Source organism: Artemia sp. Qi Xiang Cuo, chromosome 10 (genome assembly GCF_049724085.1).
Source record: "Artemia sp. Qi Xiang Cuo chromosome 10, ASM4972408v1, whole genome shotgun sequence".
In the NCBI taxonomy this organism is placed as follows: Eukaryota; Metazoa; Arthropoda; class Branchiopoda; order Anostraca; family Artemiidae; genus Artemia; species Artemia sp. Qi Xiang Cuo.
The window spans coordinates 2,280,797-2,306,679 of record NC_142803.1 but is presented as its reverse complement, the minus strand read 5'-3'; the positions used below and the strand labels follow the sequence as shown (position 1 = coordinate 2,306,679).

General features: G+C 33.8%; 2 protein-coding genes across 2 annotated transcripts in view; both read right to left on the bottom strand.

The window, feature by feature from the left end:
* The window catches only part of LOC148947355 (uncharacterized), an 80,032-nt gene extending 77,308 nt beyond the window's left edge, over window positions 1-2,724 (bottom strand). The window contains exon 1 of the mRNA XM_089095774.1: window positions 2,557-2,724. Coding sequence (XP_088951900.1) covers window positions 2,557-2,724 — 168 coding nt within the window. The remainder of the gene's footprint in view (window positions 1-2,556) is intronic.
* LOC148947354 (uncharacterized) lies at window positions 2,714-16,347 on the bottom strand. Its single transcript, XM_089095215.1, has 2 exons — window positions 15,896-16,347; window positions 2,714-2,942 (listed from the first exon to the last, which is right to left on the bottom strand). Exons 1-2 carry the CDS (start codon window positions 16,345-16,347, stop codon window positions 2,831-2,833), a joined length of 564 nt encoding a protein of 187 aa, XP_088951341.1. The 3' UTR covers window positions 2,714-2,830.
* Window positions 16,348-25,883: the final 9,536 nt, after the last annotated feature.

Sequence of the window (25,883 nt, the reverse complement as noted above, 5' to 3'; positions counted from 1 at the left end):
ATTTATTTTCAAATATATCCTGCAAACATAACCATCAAACAACATAACCAACAAACGTAGCCATCAAACATAACCGACATAACCATCATAAAATAACCAACATAATCATCAAACACCATAACCAATATAACCAACAAACAACATAACCATGAAAATCAAACAACATAACCATCAAATCGCATAACCAACAAACATCAAACAGCATAAATATCAAATCACATAACCAACATAACCATAAAACAACATAACCATCAAACAACATAACCAACTAACATCAAACAACATAACCATCAAACATCAACATAAACAACGCTCATAACCATCAAACATAACCAACAAAACCAAGAAACATCAAAAACATAACCAACAAACATCAAACAAAATAACCAACAAACAATATCAACATGGCCAACAATCATCAAACAACATAACCATCCAAGAGCATCAACATAACATAACCAAGAAAAAACGTAACCATCAAACTACAACAAACATAACCATCAAACCACATAAACAACATAACTAACAAAACCATCAAACATAACCAACAAACATCAAAAATAGCCAACATAACCATCAAACATCAAACAACATAACCATCAAAAATAACCAACAAACAATATAACAATCAAACAACATAACCACACCCAATGTTAGTTTCCCTGTGTTACAAGGTAGAAAAAAGTGTCCGGATCGGGAGTCGAAGGGGGTGGGTTGCGTTTGAAGTAATCATGACCCCATTACTAATACTGACCATAATTTATAGTCTTAAGACATTCATTGAATATTTATTCACAGAGATGCGCCGATATTAAGCTCCTTTCTGATTTGAATTTTGTTTTTTGAACCATATGGGGTATTGGAAGTGCTGTTGAAAGTCAGACCCTTCTATATTTCTCAAAGAGCCATCTTTTAATACAAATGTTTCACCTTATGAAAGAGAAAAATATCTAACAACAGGACCTGATAAAGAACAATTGCTTTAACCCATCTCCTCCCACATCTTTTTGGTGTCCCTTAGTGCTCAAGCATCTGCTTTAAAATCCCTGTTCTGGAGTACATGTTCAATTATCTTCAAAATGATTTTTGTAATAAAAAGCCTATTAGTTTAAATCTTTAAGGCCAAAGCTTTCCATCTTTAGCATAACATATATTATAATTTATTGCGCAAAAAAATACGAATACATAGCATCAACTAAAAAGTGTAACGAAGACACTGAGATCCCATTTACCAACAAAATATTAACAAAGACAGAAATGCAACAAGTTTCTTTGAGAAAACAGTATCAGACTAAGCAGGTGAGGGATGGCCAAATCATCAGGAACTGAGACTCAAACGAGCCTAGTGTAAGATTGTTTTAACGTAAATATTTTATTTAGGAGGGCTTTTTGAATAATCAAAACATTTCATACTTCGTTTTACTCTTATCTTCAATTCCCTTCTTGCTCTGAATAGTGTCAAGCCACATTTACTTCGCGAAAAAATAGAAAATTTACTTGTAAAAATGACTTTAAAACTTTTGGTTCATTGTATTGGCATGAAATTTTGTAGATTAGAACCATTCAGGCTCTGCGTAATTTTTACTGGCTTCAAGTTATGACTCAACTTAACGTATCACTAAAACACAGCGACGGGTAAAAAGGCTCTTTGATGAATTTTTTTTTTTTTTATGAGAGCTGAATGGAACCAAAATAGGAGACCAGGAAAAAGAGCACAGAAAGGCTGAATGGAATCAAACTACAATTTTAATACAGAAATAGGGGATAGTTATTCTTCTTCGTTACTTTATTCAATTAAAACCGCAAAACTAAATTATTATTAACGTATTGACTTAATCAGGGACTAATCAGTGAAAACAAAGAGGGTATGAAGTCACAAAAATTTAAGAAAAATTAACTATTTATTCTAATAGACAACGGGAAAATACAGCGGTTGGAGTGGGCTTGCAAAATACTAAGGGCTGTTTTTTTCACTGCCCAGAACCACTGCTATTTCCCAATAGTAATAAATTTTTTAAGTCCTATGAAAATGTTGCCCCTCAGTGTTTAATCTGGTTCCCGTCAGTCATAATTACGACAGGAAAAACAAAGATATATTTCATGTTAATGTGATTAAAAAAAAATGGGTGTTGGTGCATTTCATGGGCACTTCTAAAAAGTCAAGTTTGGTTAATGCTAATGAAATAAGATAAAATAGGATGAATATATAGTACTTTATAAACAAATTTGGGCTATATATTTGCACATTAGGGGGGTGGGAGGTAAAGTATAGTATATATTAATTACGTATCCTAACTTAACCTAGGTACCTTCCCCCCCCCCTTAAACCCCAAAAAACAACAGTTTAAACTATCGTAACAGTTTAAACTATCGTAAACGCAATGAAAACCACGCTTTGCATTGCATTTCTCTATAGCAGTCTCTTGCAATTAACCCGTCTGGCGGGTTTTCCGTGACTGGTTTCCTTGTAAAGGCCCATATAACGCACCAGTACCTAAAGTTTTCATCAGTGAGTTTTATACGTTCACAAATATTTAGTTGTATTTTCGAACATACAACAATTGTCATCAGCGATCGCTGTATATTCATAAATGTAGCCTTGGTAACATTGACTAGAATCATTCTGCTCTTAATTTTTCTTTGTTGTTGGCGAAGACCCAGAACAAAAGAAGCGCGTCTAGATATATTGATTGTATAACGGTAATTGTCACCAGGGAGCACCATATACTAAGAATTATCACTTTTCTTCGGTTCCGCCACACCGTCGGGAAAAAAACCAAGTTACTGTCTCTATTCCTTTTTTTGTGCATGAGGGCAAAAGAGGCCAAACTCAAAGAGGAGCCACATAGTAACAGCTATATTTGGCGCAGTTGCCGAGTTCACTTAAACTGGTTGATTCTATTTTACTTCGAAATGGCTGAGGCAGAAACTGTTTTACTATCCTGTAAAAGAAATTTTACATCAGGTGCCTCTGAAGATTTCCATTTTAATCATGAATGTAGTACCCCTGATTATTAAGATTCACATGCATCGTTTTTTTCGTTTTTTACATGTTTTTGTCGCATTTGTCACGTTGATTTTGTTATTATCCAGACATAATACTATACAATTAAAATGAATACTATGCAATGTAATATAGATGAATACTGTACAACATGAATGCTATATATTGTATTTATAATGTATGGTAATGAATATTATAAAATATACATGAATACTACACAAATTATATTGAGAAGAATGTTTAGTGGCTTCTTTTTGCATATGTGAGGATTACCTTGGACACTTTTTTTTTAGGAATACTACAATTACTAATATATAAGGCCATCTTGAGCCACCTTAGGCCACTCGTGGTTTTCTTCAAACCTCCTTTGCTTTTCTTATCCCTTTCAGGAGCGCTTACATTTATGCAGGATTCACGCGCATGAGATTTCTATCAAAAAAACAAAAGGAAAAGCCAAAGATTAGTTAATTAGGTACTTGTTTAGTATCGAGTAAACACGCGATAAGCGAACTTTTGTTAATGCTATTGAAATAAAACAAAGTATGATGAAAATTTAATAGTTTATGAGCAAATTTGGGCCATATATTTGTACATTAGGGGGGAGTGGGGGTAAAGCATGTCATATATTAAATACGTAACCTAACTTAGGTACCTTTTTTTGCCCCTTTAACTCCAAAAAACTAAAGTTTAAATCTTTATCACGGAGTGAAAAATAACTCACTAGGCAGCGAAAACCTGTTTTTCATATTGCATCTTTGAGATTTCGACTCAGTCTTTCTAGCGTATCTACTGGATACTAAACAACCACCGTGTTTACCGTTAAATATCATCTGTATAAACTTCCCTTAGTTCAAAAACTATATATTTCTCCACGTATATACCATAGTTCTATATATTCTCCTTAGTTCAAAACAATATAAATCTTTGCATTCTTCCTTAAAGTATTCAGGTTATTCCTTTGCAGCCCAGAGAAAAACTATAAATCTTCGGATTTTCTAAAACAAAAATCAAGTCAGAAATCCCGTCGTACCTAAGGAAAACCAAACTGAAAACTAATGGTCTTTGTGAAAACCATCAGTTTTCCCATTCGTGTGAATTAGCCATTAGCTTGCCCCACCTTCATGGGCAAGCATTTTGACATGAAATTACCCCTCATCAGTGAAATGTGACCTAACCATCTCAACCTTTCTCTTATTAAGATCAAAATAGAAGATCAGCTTCAGGATTGTCACAAAAAAAGTCAAACAAATTGCTTCTGATTCGCTACCGCACTTTTTGGAGCATAAACTGTTCAAGAGAATACCTGTTTATTATTATTATTATTATTATTTAAAATGTCCCAAGCTCTTTAAAAAAGAATAGCATTGTAAAAATTACTGAATTATCCAAAAAATTGTAATATGTTTAATTACTAAAATTTTAAATGCAAGTGCCCTAAATTCCTTTCCAAATATTCCTAAAATCAAATATCAATGAATGAAAACAGAAATGAATGACAGAAATGAATGAAAAAGATCTAGAGAAAATTATTCCAAAGCTTTGCAGTGTGGCAAGTCACGTGTCTACAAGATTTATTTTGAACAACGGAGTGATCTCGATTCGTTTCTGAAAAATTCTGTGAAAGTGGGTCATGAAAAGTTAACTGTCCAGAATTTCATATTCATACCTCGACGGTGTTTCGGATACCATCAACAAGGACATTTTACTGCTGATTGTAAGGACGCAGAACTGTGCTCTCGCTGTGGTTCCACGGAGCACTCTTCCACCAGGGATAATCCATGTGTTCGGAACATGTTCTGCATTACATGTAAAGAGTCTAATCACACCTGTTACAGTATCAATGCCCTGGCAATGCTCAAACCGGTAAACGGGCAGCTAAGTAGATAGATGGATATTTGTTTTCTCTCTTGGAACATTAATGGTGGTATTATAAAAAAAAGACCTATTCTTGCAAATATACTTCATAATCATGATATTCTGTGTTTGCAGGAACACTTCCTGACCAACCACAGCCTTAGTTTACTTGACATTAGTGCCACCTTCAAAACTTTTTCGGTTCCAGCTAAACGTAGTGCTTCTAAAGGCTGAGCTTCCGGTGGTATTGCTACTTATGTAGCATCGAATCTTAATTCTAGTGTTTTCTTTTCTAGTGATAGTTTTTTAGCTGTTCGAGTAGGTGAATGCGTAATAATAAATGTGTGTTTACCCACAGATCACAAAGATGAAGATTCGGAGAGAGATTTCGCATTAGTAGCTAGTAAACTTAGCTCTTGTCTTCGTGATGTCCTTAAACTGAAAATCCCGTGTTGGGTCGTAGGTGATTTTAATTGTAATTTAAATTGCAGGTTGTCTTCAGCTCCTATCCGTGCTTCTTTACTATTAGGAATGATTTTAAAGTTCAACAGAAATCAGCTCAGTTTACTTACATTCATTCTTCCTCTTGCACATCTAACCTCAACCATGTTGTGTCATATAACCTTGATATACCTTGTGTGGAGGTAGTTTCCAAATTTTAAGTCTCAGACCAACTTCCTATTGCTTCTAGTTTTAAACGAGAAGCTTCTCAGATTCCAGTGTTACAGGCTCATACTGTTCACAGGCACAAGCGGTATACTTCTCGCGATTGCAATAAAATTGACACATCTCAGTTCATCGAAAGTTCAGATAGCATATCTAAACAAAATCCGGGTTCCATTTCATCTTCTGCAAAAGTCTTCTAATAAAGACATTAATGACGTTAGATTAACTCTTAATATCTACTCCGCAGAAATCTGGCATGCACTTTTCTGTGCTGAAAAAAGGGCAGTTCCTCTTAAAAAAATATGTGTTTGTACCCAAGTTCCCGGGTGGTCAGGAAATCTAGGGCTGTCTGAAGCTTGTGACCATGCTAAATTTTGGCACAAATTATGGAGAGATTGCCTATGCTGAGATTGTCAAATATTATGCTAAGGAACTTGCCCTTCATCGATCTAAAATGCAGACACATTATTCCGAGAAGGTCAGGAATTCACCTGATCTACTATGGGGGCTATTACCTCGTACTATCTCCTCCAATTTGCCAGACCCGAATTACATTCCTTTGTCCGAGTGGATATCTCATTGATGAATTTTCTGATCCTGATCCTGTTTTAGAGTCACAATTTTGTTACAAGCTCTGCAAATTCATTGATGAATCTCCTGACCTTGATTTTGTTGTCACTTGTGATGCTGTTATAAAAGCCATATCCCAACTTAAAAAGAAAGTGTCTTGTGGGATAGATAAGGTGAGCACTCTACACATCATTACTGGAAGTTATCTTTAGGTGCGTCACCTCAGCCTTCTCATGCAAATGATATTTGTTACAGGTATTGTTCCATCCTCGTTCTGCATTGGTGATCTGACTCCGATTCCCAAAAAAGGGAAATCTGAGCTGCAATGTTCCTCTTTCCGTCCCATCACCGTCTCTACTATGATATGCAAACTTTTCGAGCTTCTTTTTATTGATGAGTTAAGACAGAAATGGTACGTTCTCCCATATCAGTTTGGTTTTCAGGCTAATCTTGGCTGTTCTCATGCTCTTACAGCAGTTTTTACTGCCCTCGCCGACGCTGAATCTTCGGGAGGAAGTATGATCCTCGCCAGACATGACGTTAAACTTGCGTTCGATGCCTTAATTCATTCATCCATGCTTCTTCATATGCCAAGGCGAGGCGTAAATCCATCAGTTGTCCGTGTTCTCAGGGATTTATATAGGAATCTAAGAATACGTTTAAAACTTCCATCCCGTTTTCCCCTGCAATCGGCTCTTCATCTATCCCAATATAATTGCATTAATTCCCGTGTGTGGCCAAACTCTTCGAATCCCTCGAATATGCTTGTGATTCCTCAGTACCCCATCCTCGTTAAGAAAGGGACTGGACAGGGAGCTATCTCTTCCCCAACCCTCTTCAATAATAGTGTCATGGAAGCTCAGGCAAAGTGTCTTCCTGCATGCATTCTTAGGAGAATCTATATGTCTCTTATTTGTTATGCTGATGACATCCTGAATCTCAGCCGTACAATCCAGCGCATTGAGCAGAATTTCAAAATCCTCAAAGATGAATATTCAAAAATCGGTCTGTCTTTTAATCTTGAGAAATCTGAAGTTATCCTTTTCAATTGGCGAAATCCCTCTACTTTTCTTCTAAATATGAACGGTTCTCTTGTTAAATCCTCAGGCCATATTACATACCTGGGCCTTCCAATTGGCACATCTATAGGCCACACACGTCGTTTGCTGATTTCTCACGTTGAGCGTAAAATTAGCATTTCTTACGCTGTAATCGTAAAAAGCCAACTACGTTTCAACCGTTACCTTCTAGCATCCATTTACAACGCCACATCCACATCTGCTTTACATTGCTCCTTTCTGGAGATTCTTTACAGTTACAGATAAAAAGCACCTACGATCAATCTTCTTCAGATTTGCTAAATATCTTCTACATTTGCCCCCTAGGACAAGAAACCGTAAAATTATTCATTTGCATAAGCTAGCTGACCCTAATATTAGCATTAATAAATCTCTATTCCGTTTTCAACGTAATTTTAAACATCCATGGTCCACATTTTATTCACAATAGTTTTTTTGTATTATTGTAATGAAAGTAATCATTTTTTTTTCTCTCCCTATTTTTTTTTTGTTTTTTTTTTTGTCATTTTAGTGATTATTCTGTATATGTACCTTTGTTAGACGTGTATTAAATGAATAATATTAATAATAATAATATTAGTATTAATAAATCTGTCTCCCGTTTTAAAAGAAACTTTTATCATCCTTTCGTTGGCATCATTGTTCGTATTAATGTAATGAAGAGTTTTTTTTTGTCATGTATTTGAATTTTCAATATTTGTTTGTGTCCTTCCTTTTCTTCTTTTTTTTCTTTTTGTTTTCTCTAGTGATTACTCCGTCTACTGTACCTTTTGTACCTTTTTTTGACGGGTAATAAATGAATAATAATAATATTCCTTCTGCCTCCAAAAATATAAAGCAGAGCTGGTACTTTCATCCCAGAAATTATTTTTCAAACCGTACTATAAAAACTAATTATAGATCAACTTCAATTACCGTCCAATGTGAAGAAGCCAACCTTACCACATAGCAACAGAAATATTACCATTTTTACCATTAGTCCTGGAAGACGGCTCATTTGAACAGAAATTTCTAGCTCTAGTTTTAGATGCACTGGCGTAGACATAAGGGCACAGGAAATGTCTGGTTTCCTTTTGAGTAAAAACAGAAAAAAAATGCTGCAGCAAAGTGTCGTTTTCTGCCATTCTGCGGACCGAAACTACAATTTTGCCCCAGAAAGGGTCTAGATGCTATTGACTGAACATTTTGAGATTAGTGAATCGATTTAAAATTATCAAAGAACTGTATATAGTGTTTTCTTGCTTCAAAGGAAGTTATTTTTTAGCATGGCATATTCGTTTCTATAGAGTCACATAGTTGATAAAAAAAAAATGGTTAATGTGGACACTATTTTAAAATTTCATTGAACTAATTTAAGTCACTTAGTCTTTGAATTAAATTATGCGCAGTATTCCGTAGTCGCGAATCAGATATATGGAGGGGCGGTAGATCATTGTGTAGATAGGGGGAGGGGAATTTTAGGTAGAATTTAATATCTATTTTCCGCTCATTTGGACTAAACCTGAATAAAGGTGAAGATCATTGCTCTCTTTTTATTGTACTAGATCTTCTCCAATGTAACAGGACCACATTCACATGCCAACGAGCTCAGAGTTGGAAAGGTGGTGGGAGGGGGTCATCAATGCCACCATGGGGGTCAATGCTTAATGACTTTTTGTTTCGCGAGGGCATTACGACTCTTACTGGCGTCCATGGAAATATACCTATAACAAATATTTGTTCGAAGAATTCCTGTGAAAACCTTGGAAATAATGGATCTGTAATTCATTTTTGATATTTCAGATCTTTCAAGCTTCAAATAAATATTTGGAGAGGTACCAAAGAAGGTAAGGATTCTCACTGAATTGCTTTGTGAATATTAAAGATGATGTAAATAATTGGTATTGAAGGCGGATGTCTCAGATCAAGCAGTCTATAGCAGCAAATACTAAGCAAAGACTGTCCTGTGTCAGTAAAAATCAAACCAAAAAACGAAAAATTTTTGGTTACAGTACATGCAACAACAAAACATGTTATCCCTCCTGAATCTTCATATGAAAAATTACATAATTTAAAATTACTCTTGAAAATCTATTAGCACGCAAAGAATTTGCATAACTTCAAAAAAGAAAATGGAAATCCCCAAACATGGTGCGGCCTAAATGGGAATAACAACTGTTATTTTCTGCTATCCCACTTCGACAACTGTTTAAGCGGCGTTCCCCAGGAACCCTTCTTTGCGAGTCTCTTCAAATTCTATATAGATGATGTACCCAATCTCATCTCGAATCTCCTCACTCTATATGTTGACAATTCAAAACTTTTTGGTAAGGCAGCTACGCCCTCTGACCTGCATTATATCCAAAATGACCTTTTCTGATAAATCCCATGGAATCCACTTCGGCAATCACAATACACACCGGTGGTACCATCTTCAAAGTAGGCGAATTTTGGCAGTCTCTGAAGAAAGAAATCTTGGAGTCATTGTTAATCGTCAACTTAATTTCAGCACTCATGCAAAATCTGTATTGTTGTCTTCCCTCCAATCTCTCGGAATGATCAAACGAACTATCTCCAGCAGACGCCCAAGTGTGTTTATGAAGCTCTACAAGGCACTAGTTCACCCGGGCCTAGAAGTTCGAATGTCTCTGGCGTCACTCTATTTCAAGAAGGGCAAGGAAACACAAGAAAGAATACAAAGAAGAACAACCAAAATTGCCGTAGGCCTCAAACAAATGCCATACGAAGAGCGTTTACGTCACTTAAAGGTTCTGACTCTACCGAAGGAAACGTGAAACGTTTCAGGGAAGAAATGTTTCATACAGGAGGAAACGTGGCGGAATGATTACGGCCCACAAAGTTATTTCCTAAAGTATTCTTCCTGGGCTCCTTGTCTCCCCTCCCTCAGAAGGTTCTGTGACAAGAGGGCATTCCTTAAAAATCTTCAAGAAACTCTCCTCAATCCCAGAACGAAGTCATTTCTTCAGCCATCGAGTAACAAACTTGTGGAACCATCTGTCTGAAGATACAGTGGCTGCTGATTCGACGGGTGCATTCAAGCAAATTTTTGACAAAGAATGGGTACAGCAAGAGGTTCTGTACAACTGGGAATCTGTTTAGTACTCAGCCCACATGTAGCAAGCAACCACATCGAATAACCTACATAAGTCACAACAGAGCATTACAAGGATGGAAAGTCCTTAGATTCGATCCAAGTTGCAATTTAAGGTCAATTAAGATAAAGTAGAAAAAAGCTTAACAAAAAAGAAGTTCTTGAAAGGAAACTAAAGAGCTGTTTTCAAAAGTTAAGACGAGCAGAAATAAGGTTCTATTTTAATTCAAGCTTAAAATAACCAGAAATTACTATCGAGGAACAAATGAAATCTGAAGCAAATATAAATTAGAATAAATAATAACAAAAACGTAAAAACAACAGAACAAAAATTAAAATGGATGCTCACTTCAAATATAATACAAAATGAAATCACTAAAGAAAGAAGTTTGGCTACTGCCCTTTTCCCCTGTCTGTAAACGTTCTAAAGGCTATTGCGTAATTTGTGTTTCACTCGGAAATATAGGTAATTCGAACAGTGAGCTGTAGTTTTTCAAAGAGTCTAGGAAAAAATAAAAAAAATAAAACGCTAAGACAGTCAAGATGACTGGAAAAAACTAATGAAATTGAGTGATTGTTTAAAATGACATAAATTCCTCAAAACTTAACAACTCAAAATTTTATTAGGCAGCAATTTTTTAATTTTCAATAGTATATTTATAAAAGTTGAATAATAATATATTTTGTTTTCAGTAAAGCGCAAGGTCTACAATAGACTTTAGAAAGTTTACGTTTAAGGGGGCACTAGCTAAACTCCTTTTTGCAGTAACTTCTTTTCAGTCGAAGTTTAACTCGAGCATTTAATGGAATTTTTACTGGTTTTGGGAATTAATTGTTCATCTATATCGCTGACTGCTATCTTTCTGTCTAGTATGATTGTTTTTTTTTCAATTTCTGTTCCTTTTGGGTTTTATTTATTCCTTGGTGATAATTTCTTCTCGCTTTAAGTGTGAATTATATTTGGACTAATTAAAGAGCCAATCACATTGCAGAGATGATTATTTATTTTGGACAATAGTTCGTTCTTTTTAAATAGCAAATACATTAAATGAGCTCTTCTTCTCCAAGCGTTGCTATGCAAAAGCAAAATTTTGATTTAAAGAGTCGTGTTTGAGGGGGGCAGTCACCCTCTTTACAGTTATGGTAACCCTGTGAATCCTATTTAAGACAAACAGAAAAAAATCTTGCAAATGAAAATAAAGAGTAATATTAAAACTTAAATGAAACAGAAATAATTCCGTATATGAAGGGGATGCCCATTTCCAACCCCTTGCTCTTTACGCTTTTAAATAAAAAACAAGTTTTTTACCTGAAAGTAAGGCAACATTAAATCTTAAGACGAACAGAAAATATTCCGTATATGAAAGGGGCTGTCCCCTCCTCAACACCTCGCTCTTTACGCTATATATATATATATATATCACACACACACACACACACACACACACACACCCAAACACACACACTCTCACACTATCTGACACACACACTATCACACACACACACACACACACACACATATATATATATATATATATATATATATATATATATATATATATATATATATATATATATATATGTATGTATATATATATATATATATATATATATATATATATATATATATATATATATATATATATATATATATATATATTATATATATATATATATATATATATATATATATATATATATATATATATATATATATATATATATATATATATATATATATATATATATATATATATATATATATATATATATATATATATATATATATATATATATATATATATATATATATATATATATATATATATATATATATATATATAGTATATATGTATGTATATATATATATATATATATATATATATATATATATATATATATATATATATATATATATATATATATAAATGGAAACACCCGTAAATAATTTCTTAGACCACACTGCTTTTCCATTAAAAACAAAAAAAATTTTTAAACACGAAAAACGGGTTTTAATTTTCTAAAAAGCAGTGAAATACAAAACAATCAATTATGCACAAAAGCTCCGAATATTTCGGCCCCACATCCGGGAGCCTATCTCAACGGAAAAAAAATATAAATAAATAAATAAAGCAAAAAAAACAACTTAAATTACATTACAATAAAACATACTAAACACATAAAGAGAACAAAAAGCAAAAACGAAAGAAAAATATAAATAAATAAGAACAAAACTCACATATTAATTAAACACTTCCATGCACTGAATGTTAGAAACAAATGTTAGAAACAAATTACATAACTTTGCCTTTTGTACCAATTTTATCACAAAAATTAAGAAGAGAATTAAAAAAACATAATATAAATACAGCATTTAAATCAGGACATAATATAAGCTCGTTGTTAAATAAAGGGAAAGACAAGATACCGAGAAATTTGCAAAAGTGAGTATACAAAATTCCATGTTCTTGTGGAAAATTTTATGTGGGTAGAAAGCAACAAACTTTAGAAAATAGGCTAGAACAACACAAGAATGCAATAGATTACGCTCTAAAACAAAACAAAACACCAGAAACGTTTGAGTCAGCGGTTGCAGAACATCTTTATAATTTTCCTCATCACAGTATTTTATTTGATCAAACAAAAATAGTAGATACGTCTGTAGGACTTTTACAAAGCTCCAGAGAAATTATAGAAATAAAAAAGATAATATATGGGGGTACTAGCATCACTAGAGATGAAGGCGAATTTGTGATCAATTCAATTTATAATAGTTTAATTAAAATGCAGGCGAAATATTCAACCAATACTGATTTTAATAATATTTCTGACACGAAAGATGACCTTGCGAACAAAGGTCAGAATGGGTTAAATGATGAGAAAAGTACGAACGAACTGCAGCTAAGCTTGCAACAAAACGAATCCATTCAATTTATAATTCATAAAATGGTTGATGAACTTGTGAAATTTAATTAAGGGTTATGGACCGGGGGGTTAGTTGACCTTTTAATGTTTTGGTCTAAGTATAATTATATTCTTCATTTTGAAATATTTCAATTTATATACTAGGAGGAGGCGAATAGAATCAATATAGACATTCAGTACATGGAAGTGTTTATTTAATATATTTCCATTTATATACTGAGAGGAGGCCAGTTGAAAGACATTCAGTGCATGGAAGTGTTTAATTAATATGTGAGTTTTGTTCTTATTTATTTATATTTTTCTTTCGTTTTTGCTTTTTGTTCTCTTTATGTGTTTAGTATGTTTTATTGTAATGTAATTTAAGTTGTTTTTTTTGCTTTATTTATTTATTTTTTTTTTTTCCGCTTAGAAATGCTCCCAGATTTGGGGCCGAAATATTCGGAGCTTTTGTGCATGATTAATTGTTTTGTAGTTAACTGCTTGTTAGAAAATTAAAACCCGTTTTTCGTGTTTAAAAAATTTTTTTTTTTTTTAAACACCCATAAAAGTCGGAAAACTTTAATGAAAATCACATCATCAGATTTAGCATATCAGAGAGCCTTATTTCAGAGATTACAATCTCCTATCTGCAAGAATGTGGAATTTTCTATTTTTTGTCGGAAGAAAGATTACGGTTGCGTATTTTTTTTGTGTGTGTGTGTGTGTGTTTTCCCAGAGGTGATTGTGTCAATCCAGAGGTCGTAGAATATCGGGATTAGGCTCATTAGAATGAACACTAACAGTTCTAGTGCCCCTTTCAAGTGACCCAAAAATATTGGAGGGTAGCTAGGCCCACATCTCGCCCCTTTTTTCCAAAACTCATCTGATCAAATTTTGAGACAGCCATTTTGTTCATCATAGTTGAAAGACCAAATAACTATGCCTTTAGATATAACATGACACACCAACAGCCCCAGTTGAAAGGTCTTTTAGTTATAAAATTTGCACATTGCTTACGCATAGTATTTGTTATTTGGAAGTATGCACACATTTTCAGGTGGGAAAGGAGACGATGAATTTTCTGTGGGGTTCTTACAAGGGGGAATTTTCAATGGGAAGGGAAGTTTCCAGCGGGTGAGCTTGTCAGGGGAAATTTTACACTGGAGAATTTGCCAGAATTCCTGTTCAAAACTCTTTTTATACGTCTTAGTTTCTGTTTTCTGTCTCAATATTACGCGTGGAGTTGTTAAGGGTAATTATCCGGGGTAAATTTTCACCGGGATTGAATTGTTTATAGGATATTTCCGTGGAAAGAGCGATTTCTCCCTGGAGGTAGGGTCAGATTTCCTGGCAATAAATAAAAAACGATCAGAAACTAAATATAAAAGACAAGGTTTTTCAACTGAAAGTGAGGAGCAACAGTAAAAATTAAAAGGAACAGAAATAATTGCGTATATAAAGGGGGTACCTTGCTCTTTATGCTTAAGTTTAAATTTTGTCCAGATTCCTTGAGAACGACTCCTAAAACACAAGGGTTGTTTAATTAGAACAATAAGAAGCTTTTTTTAAAAGTACTAAGAATCTTTAACGTAAGGAGGGAGGTGTTGAAGATGGGGCGGTCCCCTTTATATATTTAAAAATTTATGTTCATTTTAAGTTTTGATGCTGCTCCTCACTTTCAGTTGGAAAAAAAACTTGTTTTTTTATTTAATATAGATAGAAAATGTCAACTCTTTTGTAGAATCAACTCTTTGCCTCTTGAAAGAGAAATACCTTATCAAAAAGTATTTTTTTTTTACTGTAAGGCAAGGCCGTACCCAGAATCTTTTTTCGGATTGAGTTTTACTGGAAAAAATCGGGGGGGGGGGTTACACGAAAAAACTAAAAAAAAAACACATAAAAAATTCGTTTATTATCCATTTTTGTCACGTTTTTACGATTCAGACAAACATTTCGATTGGGAGGGGGGGGGTTAAACCCCCTAGCCCCCCCCCTCTGGGTACGGTCTTGCATTCAGGTTTATCTATAGATTTCTTTGTGCCTTCCATTTTTTATTCTATAACAAAATAAAATTATGTTATAGTAGCCTATAACTAGCGCTGACTAGCATCAACTAGAGATCCTAGAATATATTTTAACAAATTATTTTTCTTTTTCAAGAATATTAACGCCCGCCTTAAATTTTGAATTCTATCAGTGGGCTAACAAGAAGCATCGCCATATTCTAACGGATGAACAATCCTTCAATTAAAAGAAGCTTCAGCAAATAGAATTTTAGGGCAGATACAAAATTGTAATGCTTGTACATTTTTTGGGACTGGGCCTTCTAAACCGTCCCGTGTCTCTCCCTTGCTATACCCTACTCTCTAAACCCTCCTTCTGTCTCTCCTAAAAAATCTGTATTCAAGCCAATGAGATTCACGTATCGCAAATGCTGGTCTCCTGGTACTCTATCTTTGTCCAGGACCGCTCTGCGTGGTTGGGGGCAAAATATCTGACATGCCCTGCATTTTCCTTAGATTACTCTAGGCGTCCGTTTGAAACTGGGTGGACTATTTGCTCGTCTTACAGGAAAACGAAACTAAGCCTTGCTCTAAACCAAACAATAACCACAACCAATACTCAAACCTGTGACCCTTCGCTTATGATTTTGGCATGGTAAAAACTCGGCCAGGACGGATTGAATAGAGAAACAAGTAATTATAGTTTGATTTTCAAGATAGTTACCTCATCATTAGAGATTGTAGTTCTGGAGCTAAAATTTTCGTATGGGTATAAATTTCACAGTAATGTTTCTGTAGACACTCTTCAGCATAAACATAGTTTGCAATATTTGTATTTCTTCCCTCTTGGTCATCTTGATTGATTTCTCGTCTTCTTCTTCCATAGCCTGTGCCATCGGCACCAAGTTTTGGAAGCCAAAAAGCAGTTGCTGCTATGATCCATACAAGGGTGCCGACGACTTCGTTATAGTGATAGATGTGTTTCCCAATTCTTCTTTCTCGATTTAATGGACCTTTAAGGACACGAGTTTGTCGGGTTGACTCAATACTTTTTGACGTCTTGACGTCTTGAAGCCTGGACATCTCTGTTAACGTCTTGAATTGATTAGTTACCACAAAGTAGAAGAGAGCCAAAATAAAGGCTGATGTAGGTTGTAAATTTCTTGGGAGAATCATATCAGATAACCTGAAAAACCACAAAAAAAAGTAATGATGTATTTGTTCGAGAACCAATTTTTTTAAACAGTTTGTAGAAGAAAAGAGAAGAGCAATATTGAAACTCAGCACGAATAGAAATAACGCTTAAGTGCTGTCTCGGCGGTAGTGAAAAACGAACTATCTAATATTTCCAAGGGGATACCAACCATTAAATATACTCTAAGATATGAAGGGGGCGAAAAAGGATGATCCCATAGTTTAAACCGACACAATATTTGATAAGAAATTTGGTACTACATTCTATTAAAAGATTTTTTATTAGATTTTGTAAATGGAAAAATTGGAAGATAAACAGATAGTAATAACACTAATTAATTTTGAAAAAGGCTATTGTAGCTCTTAAAGCGCCAAATTTCACTTCAGACACAAAGTAAGAAAAATAAACAACAAAAACTTTAAAAACTAATTAAGAATCAAATGTTTAAATGCACATTTTGCTGATGACACAACAGCCATTAGCACAGCTAAGACAGTGGAGCTGCTAAAGATTTCAATAAAGGAATCAGATAATACAATTATAGCATGGCTGAGGGTAAATAAACTAAGGATCAACATGGCTAAGTCTAACTTTATTATTTTCTCGCAATCACCAAACTTTCACCCATTAATCAAGGAATTAGATATTTCCAATTGCGTTATAAATTCCAATGGCGGAAATTTTGATTGGATGTGTTTGGGGAAATGGCGAGCGTGAAAGGGGTGTTAGTTGCCTTCCAATCACTTTCGACTATTAAAATGGGCACAAGCCATTCAAATTTCCAATTGAATGAGCCCTTTTCGAAGTTTCTACGACAACTTCTTCGATACGAAGTGCCCTGGTCTAAAGGAAAAAAAATAATAAATAATATATCGTGCCAACATCGTTCTTATATGCTCCCAGGGCATAACTTAAAACCCTTGCCCTGAGGGTTGTGGGAGAGAAACCTCCTTAAAAACATATTTTCTATCTGGAAATCAATTACGCTGAACAAAATGGTTGTCTTCAAATTTTGATTGGATGTGTTTGGGGAAATGGTGGGCGTGGAAGGGGTGTTAGTAACCTTCCAATCACTTTTGACTATTAACAAGTGCACTAGCACCTCCAGTTTCCAATAAAATAAGCCCTTTTCGAAGTTTCTACGACAACTCCTTCTATACGATGTGCCCTGGTATGGAAAAAAATAATACATTGTGCCAACATCGTTCTTTACTTAGGCAGCGCGATTGCGCTGCATGTGTTAACATCCTTAATTGCCTAATGCTCTTTTACCTACCTTTGATCATCCAAAAAGTCAGAAAGAAAAAGGAACCGAATTTCAAAATGGAAGGTAGAATCTTTGTTTCCAGAAAAATCTCTTTTTCTTCTTCCTACGAACCGATATACATGACGAGCCCAAGATGACAGTATTTATCTTTAAGAAGCAGATTAGCTGGGATGACGGTTGAAGCCCGGAAGTTGATATCGATAAGAAGAAATTTTTAAATTTGGGTAAATTTATCAGTAGAATGGCCATAATATCTCCGAACAGTACACCAAATATGGGCATAGAGTCATTAGGGAGAACACGTTGTTAATGGGGTCAATGACCTCTTTTTCCAATGTGTCAAAAACAACAACATCGACCTTGACATTCGCTGAGAGCGTGCACTTACAACAACAACCACCTCGACCTTGGAACACCTGTGCTGTCGACCTCAATTCACCTATCGTGAATCAATAATTCCCCTTAGAAACAACAAATTAATTCTCCTTTCTTGACAGATCAATCAACCAATGACATCATCTGTCAGACTTTAAAAATTTTCACCTAGAAACGATTCTCCAGGAATAGATCCAAGTCATTAATGTCATTGCCTCGGAAACCACTCTTTTGGTCGAACTCCAAAGGATATTAATAACCAAAGGCCATGGAAACAATTCTCCAAGAAACATCTTAGCGATGAATTATTTTAGCGCGGGAATCAGGTTTCTTATTAATTTGAAATGCGTTAGCACAGAGATACCAAAAACAAAAGGAACACGCTGAAATTACGTTTAGGGATTATTTGGGCAAAACTATTTTAGACAGGCTATGGAACTATTTCGGCGAAACAGTTAGAGACATTTTGAAAGAAGATTTTAGGAAAGGTTTTAGAAGAGACTTTGAGGGTGAAACTCTGTGGTCGTTATAATACACAAGTTCCATTTGAACAGTGTTGTGAGGTCCTCTACCCCAACCCCAAAGGGTTCCGATCCCACACCCCAACCCCGAAGGAAGCCCCCGGTACTCAAAGGCCCTCCCCGGGCCCCCAAAGAGCCCCAGCCCCCCAAACGCCCTCCTCAGACCCTCAAAGGCCCTCCTCTGGTCCTCAAAGGGCCCCCGGACCCCCAAAGGGCACCCCGGACCCCAGAGGCCCTCACCCGGTCCCCAAAGGTCCACTGGGCTCCCAAAGGGCCCACCGGTCCTCAAGGTTCCCCCAGACCACCCCCCCCGGACCCAAAGGGCCCCTTCCCTCCTCCCCTCCTCCTCCTCCTCCTCCTCCTCCTCCTCCTCCTCCCCCTCCCTCCTCCTCCTCCCTCCCCCCTCCTCCCCTCCCCTTCCCTCCCCCATTTTTTATACTTTTTTTGTGCATTGAGACACAGAACGACCCCCTCCCCCGGCCCCTCCCCCCTCCAAAGGTCTGATTTTTCAAAGTTCATTTTGAATTTCTTTCATTGAAAAGCAAGAGTTGGAATATTTTAGTAGTGTTGTGGTTTACCTTGTCACAGTTACATTCTCCTGATTTTTCAAAGTTAATTTTGAATTTCTTTCGTTGAAATTCAAGAGTTGGAATATTTCAGTAGTGTGAGGTTGTAGTTTACATTGTCACAGTTACATTTTCTTGATTTTTAAAAGTTCATTTTGAATTTCTTTCGTTGAAATGCAAGAGTTGGAATATTTCAATAGTGTGTTGTTGTAGTTTTCCTTGTCACAGTTACATTTTCTGGATTTTTCAAAGTTCATTTTGAATTTCTTTTGTTGAAATGCAAGAGTTGGAATATTTCAGTAGTGTTTGGTTGTGGTTTACCTTGTCACAGTTACATTTTCTTGATTTTTCAAAGTTTATTTCGAATTTCTTTCGTTGAAATGCAAGAGTTGGAATATTTTAGTAGTGTTTGGTTGTTGTTTACCGTATTACAGTTACATTTTTTGATTTTTCAAAGTTCATTTTGAATTTCTTTCGTTGAAATGCAAGAGTTGGAATATTTCAGTAGTGTCTGGTTGTGGTTTACCTTGTCACAGTTACATGTTCGGGATTTTTCAAATTTCATTTTGAATTTCATTCGTTGACATGCAAGAGTTGGAATATTTCAGTAGTGTTTGGTTTTGGTTTACCGTGTCACAGTTACATTTTCTGGATTTTTCAAAGTTCATTTAGAATTTCTTTCGTTGAAATGCAAGAGTTGGAATATTTCAGTAATGCTTGTTTGTTGTTTAACTTGTAACAGTTACCTTTTCCTGATCTTTCATTGTTCATTTTTAATATATTAAATTGAAATTCAATAGTTTTAATTTTTAAGTAGTGTTTTGTTGTGGGTTAACTTGTCAGAGTTAAATTTTCTTGATTCTTCATAGTTCATTTTGAATTCTTCTTTACTAAATGTAATATTTGGAATATTTCAGCTGTTTTTAGGAATTCTTTAACTTGTCATGTCAAAAGGCTCATAATTTATCATTGCTCATTTTGAATTTAATTCATTGACATGCATGTTTGACTTTTTCAGTACCGTCCGGGTATGTTGTACCTTGTCACAGTTAAATTTTACTGATTTTTCAAATTTTATTTTGATTTTATTTCGTTGAAATGCACGAGTTGGAATATTTCAGTAGTGTTTGGTTGTGGTTTACCTTGTCACAGTTACATCTTCTTAATTTTTGAAAGATCATTTGAATTTCTTTTGTTGAAAAGCATTAGCTGGACTTTTTCTGTAGTGTTTCGGTGTGATTTACCTTGTCAAAGTTACATTGAATAGTTGTTTCTTATGTCATTTTGTATATCCATAACTTTCAAGCAAGTGTTGCTATCTTTAAGTGGTGTGGGTTTATGGTGTACATTATCACATTTACAATTTATTGATTTTTAAGAGTAATTTTTAATTTCTACAGTTTAAAATCAAGAGATTTACTATTTCAGAAGTTTTATGACGTGGTTTACAATTTAACAGTTTCAGTTTAGTGATTTTTCATACTTTATTTTGAATATATTTTTTTGGAATCCAAGAGTTGAAACATTACACTAGTGGTTGGTCCGGAAGTAACTCGACACACTTACATTTTCTTAATTTTTCAAATTTCATCTTGAATTTTTTCGTTGAAATGCAAGAGTTGGAATATTTCAGTAGTGTGTGGTTGTGGTTTACCTTGTCACTGTTACATTTTATTGATTTTTCATAATTCATTTTGAATTTCTATCGTTGAAATGCAAGAGTTGGAATATTTCAGTAGTGTTTGGTTGTGGTTTCCCATGTTACAGTTACATTTTCTTGATTTTTCAAAGTTAATTTTTAATTTATTTCGTTGAAATGCAAGAGTTGGAATATTACAATAGTGTTTGGTTGTGGTTTACCTTGTCACAGTTACATTTTTATGATTTTTCAAAGTTTATTTTGAATTTCTTACACTGAAATTCAAGAGTTGGATTATTTCAGTAGTGTTTGCTTGTGGTTTACCTTGTCACAGTTACATCTTCCTGTTTTTACAAACTTCATTTTTAATTTAATTCTTTTAAAATAAATATTTTGAATATTTCAGTTTTTAATTGATTTGGTTTCAATTGTAACAGTTACTTTTTCTTTATTTTTAAAAGTTCATTTTTAATTTCTTTCGTTGAAATGCAAGAGTTGGAATATTTCAGTAGTGTATGGTTTTGGTAGACCTCGTCACAGTTACATTTTCATTATTTTTCAAAGTTTATTCTGAATTTCATTCGTCGAAATGCAAGGGTTGGAACATTTCACTAGCGTTTGGTTGTGGTTTATCTTGTCACAGTTACATTTTCTTGATTTTTCAAGGTTCATTTTGAATTCATTTCATTGAAAAGCAAGAGTTGGAATATTTCAGTAGTGTTTGGTTACTGTTCACCTTGTCAAAGTTACATTTTCTTGATTTTTCAAAGCTCATTTTGAATTTCTTTCTTTGAAATGCAAGAGTTGGAATATTTCAGTAGTGTTTGGATGTGTTTTACATGGTCACAGTTACATTTTATTGATTTTTCAATGTTCATTTTGAATTTTTTTCATTGAAATGCAAGAGTCGGCATATGTCAGTAGTGGGGAGGTGCCGGTTATCGGTTCACCGGTACATGTTCGGGCTGTTGCAAAGTTCATTTTGAATTTCTGTCGTTGAAATGCAAGAGTTGGAATATTTCAGTAGTGTTTGGTTGTGGTTTACCTTGTCACAGTTACATTTTCATGATTTTTCAAAGTTCATTTTGATTTCCTATTATTGAAATGCCTTTGTATGAATATTTCTGTAATGTCTTGTTGGTTTGGAACTTTTCACTGTTAAAAGTTCATGATTTTTCAAATTTCATTTTGATATACATAATAAGAAATTAAATATTATTTATCTTAAAGAATTTTTGAGATGTTTTAGACCTAGTAACATATAAATTTTCTTGATTTTTTCTATTTTCATTTCGAACTTATTTAATTTAAATGAAGGAGATTGACAATTTCAGAAGTGTCTGGTTATGGTTTACCTTGTCACAGTTGCATTTTCTTGATGTTTCAAAGTTCATTTTGAATTTCATTCGTTGAAATGCAAGAGTTGGAATAATTCAGTAGTGTTTGGTTTTGGTTTACCTTGACACAGTTACATTTTATTGATTTTACAAAGTTAATCTTGAATTTCTTTCGTTGAAATGCAAGAGTTGGAATATTTCAGTAGTGTTTGGTTGTGGTTTACCTTGTCCCAGTTATATTTTCTTGATTTTTCAAAGTTCATGTTGAGTTTCTTTAGTTGAAATGCAAGAGTTGGACTATTTCAGTCGTGTTTTGTCGTGGTTTACCTTGTCAAAGTTACATTATATTGATTTTTAAAAGTTCATTTTTAATTTCATTCGTTGAAAAGCAAGAGTTGGAATATTTCAGTAGCGTTTGGTTATGGTTTAACATGTCACAGTTACATTTTCTTGACTTTTCAAAGTTCAATTTGAATTTCTTTAGTTGAAAAGAAAGAGTTTGAATATTTCAGTAGTGGTTGGTTGTGGTTTAACCTTTCAAAGTTACATTTTCTTGATTTTTACAATTTAATTTTGAATTTATTTAGATGAAATGCTAGAGTTGGACTATTTATCTAGTGTTTTGTCGTGGTGTACCCTGTCACAGTTACATTTTCTTGATTTTTCAAAGTTCAATTTGAATTTCTTTCGTTGAAAAGCAAGAGTTGAAATATTTCAGTAGTGTTTACTTGTGGTTTACCTTGTAAGAGTTACATTTTCTTGATTTTTCAAAGTTCAATTTAATTTCTATCTTTGAAAAGCAAGAGTTGGAATATTTCAGTAGTGTTTGGTTGCGGTTTCCCTTGTCACAGTTACATTTTCTTGATTTTTCATAGTTCATTTTGAATTTGTTTCGTTGAAATGCAAGAGTTGGAATATTTCAGTAGTGTTTGGTCGTGGTTTACCTTGTCACAGTTACATTTTCTTGATTTTTCAAAGTTCATATTGAATTTCCTTTGTTGAAATGCAAGAGTTGGAATATTTCAGTAGTGTTTGGATGTGGATTACCTTGTCACAGTTACATTTTCTTGATTTTTCAAAGTTCATTTTGATTTCCATTCGTTGAAATGCAAGAGTTGGAATATTTCAGTAGTGTTTGGTTGTGGCTTACCTTGTCAGAGTTACATTTTCATGATTTTTCAAAGTTTATTTTGATTTTCTTTCGTTGAAATGCAAGAGTTGGAATATTTCAGATGTGTTTGGCTTTGGTTTACACTGTCAGTGTTACTGTTTCTTTATTTTTCTAAGTTAATTTTGAATTTCTTTATTTGAAATGCAAGAGTTGGAATATTTCAGTAGTGTTTGGTCGTGGTTTACCTTGTCACAGTTACATTTTCTTGATTTTTCAAAGTTCATTTTGAATTTCTTTTGTTGAAATGCAAGAGTTGGAATATTTCAGTAGCGTTTGGTTGTGGTTTAACTTGTCACAGTTACATTTTCTTGATTTTTCAAAGTTCATTTTGAAATTCTTTCGTTGAAATGCAAGAGTTGGAATATTTCAGTAGTGTTTGGTTGTGGTTTACCTTGTCAAAGTTACATTTTATTGATTTTTCAAAGTTCATTTTGAATTTCTTTAGTTGAAATGAAATATTTGTAATATTTAATAAGCGTTTGGGTGTGTTAAAAATTTTAAAAGATACATTTTCTTGATTTTTCAAAGTTCATTTTGAATTTCTTTCGTTGAAAAGCAAGAGATAATATATATAAGAAGTGTTTGCTTGTGGTTTACCTTGTCACAGTTACATTTTCTTGATTTTTCAAATTTCATTTGAATTTCTTTTGTTGAAATGCAAGAGTTGGTCCTTTTTTGGTGAGTATGGTTAGGTTAGACTAGATTAAGTTAGGTGAGGTTAGGTTAGGTTAGGTTAGCCTACGTACGCTTCACTTAGGTTAGCTTAGGTTAGGCGAGAGACAGGCGAAAAGTTAGGTGTATGATTAGGTTAGGTTAGGTTAGATTAAGTTAGGTTAGATTAAGTTAGGTTAGGTTAAGTTAGGTTAGGCTAGGTTAGAATACGTACGCGCGCGTACGTAGGCTAATCTAGCCTAACCTAACTTAACCTAACCTAACTTAATCTAACCTAACCTAACCTAATCATACACCTAACTTTTTGCATGTCTCTCACCTAACCTAAGCTAACCTATGTGAAGCGTATGTAGGCTAACCTAACCTAATCTCACCTAACTTAATCTAGTCTAACCTAACCATACTCACCGGAAAAGGACCAATTCTTGTATTTAAACGAAATAAATTAAAATGAAATTTAAAAAATCAATAAAATGTAACTGTGACAAGGTAAACCACAATCAAACACTACTGAAATATTCCAATTCTTGCTTGTCAACGAAAGAAATTAAAAATAAAGTTTGAAAAATCATGAAAATGTAAATTTGACAACTTAAACCACAACCAAACACTACTGAAATATTCCAACTCTTGCATTTCAATGAAGTAAATTCAAAATGAACTATTAAAAATCCAGAAAATGTAACTCAGACAAGTTAAACCACAGCCGATCGCTACTGAGATATTCCAACTCTTGCACTTCAACGAAAGAAATTCAAAATTAGCTTTCAAAAATCATGAAAATGTAACTGTGATAATGTAAACCGCAACCAAACACTAGTGGAATATTCTAACTCTTGCATTTCAACTTAAGAAATTCAAAATAAAAATTTAAAAAAAAATAAAAATTAGCTGTGACTGTTTAAACAAAAAACAAAATAAGAAGAAATATATCAAATCATGCAAAAAAAAGAAAGAAATAAAAAAAGAACATTGAAAATAAAGTAATTGGAACTGTGACAATGCAAACCACAACCAATCACTACTGATATATTACAACTCTTGCATATCAACGAAAGGAATTCAAAATGAACTTTGAAAAATAAAGAAAATGTAACTGTGACAAGGTAAACAACAACCAAACTCTTCTTAAATATTCCAACTCTTGAATTTCAACGAACGAAATTCAAAATGACAATTTAAAAATCTAGATTTTGTAACTGTGACAAGGTAAACCACAACAAAACACTACTGAAATATTCCAACTCTTGCATTTTAGCGAAAGAAATTCAAAATGAACTTTGAAAAATCGAGAAAATGTAACTGTGACAAGGTATACCATAACCATACACTACTGAAATATTCCAACTTTTCAACGAAAGAAATTCAAAATGATCTTTGAAAAATAAAGAAAATTTAACTTTTAAAATTTAAACCACAAACTAAATCTACTGAAATATTCCAACTCTCGCATTTCAATTAAAGAAATTCAGAATGAACTTTGAAAAATCAAGAAAATGTAACTATGACAAGGTAAACCACAACCGAACACTTCTGAAATATTCCAACTCTTGCATTTCAACGAAAGAAATTCAAAATTAACTTTAAAAATCAATATAATGTATCTGTGACAAGTTAAACCACAACCAAACACTTCTGAAATAATCCAACTCTTGCATTTCAACTAAATAAATTCAAATGAACTTGAAAAATCATGAAAATGTAACGGTGACAATGTAAACCAAAAGCAAACACTATTGAAATATTCCAACTCTTGCTTTTCAAAAAAAGAAATTCAAAATGATCTTTTAAAAATCAAGAAAATGTAACTTTGACAATGTAAACCACTACCAAAAACTACTGAAATAGTCCAACTATTTCATTTCAAAGAAATAAATTAAAAATTAACTTTGAAAAATCACGAAATTGTAACTGTGAAAAGGTAAACCACGACCAAACACTACTGAAATATTCCAATTCTTGCATTTCA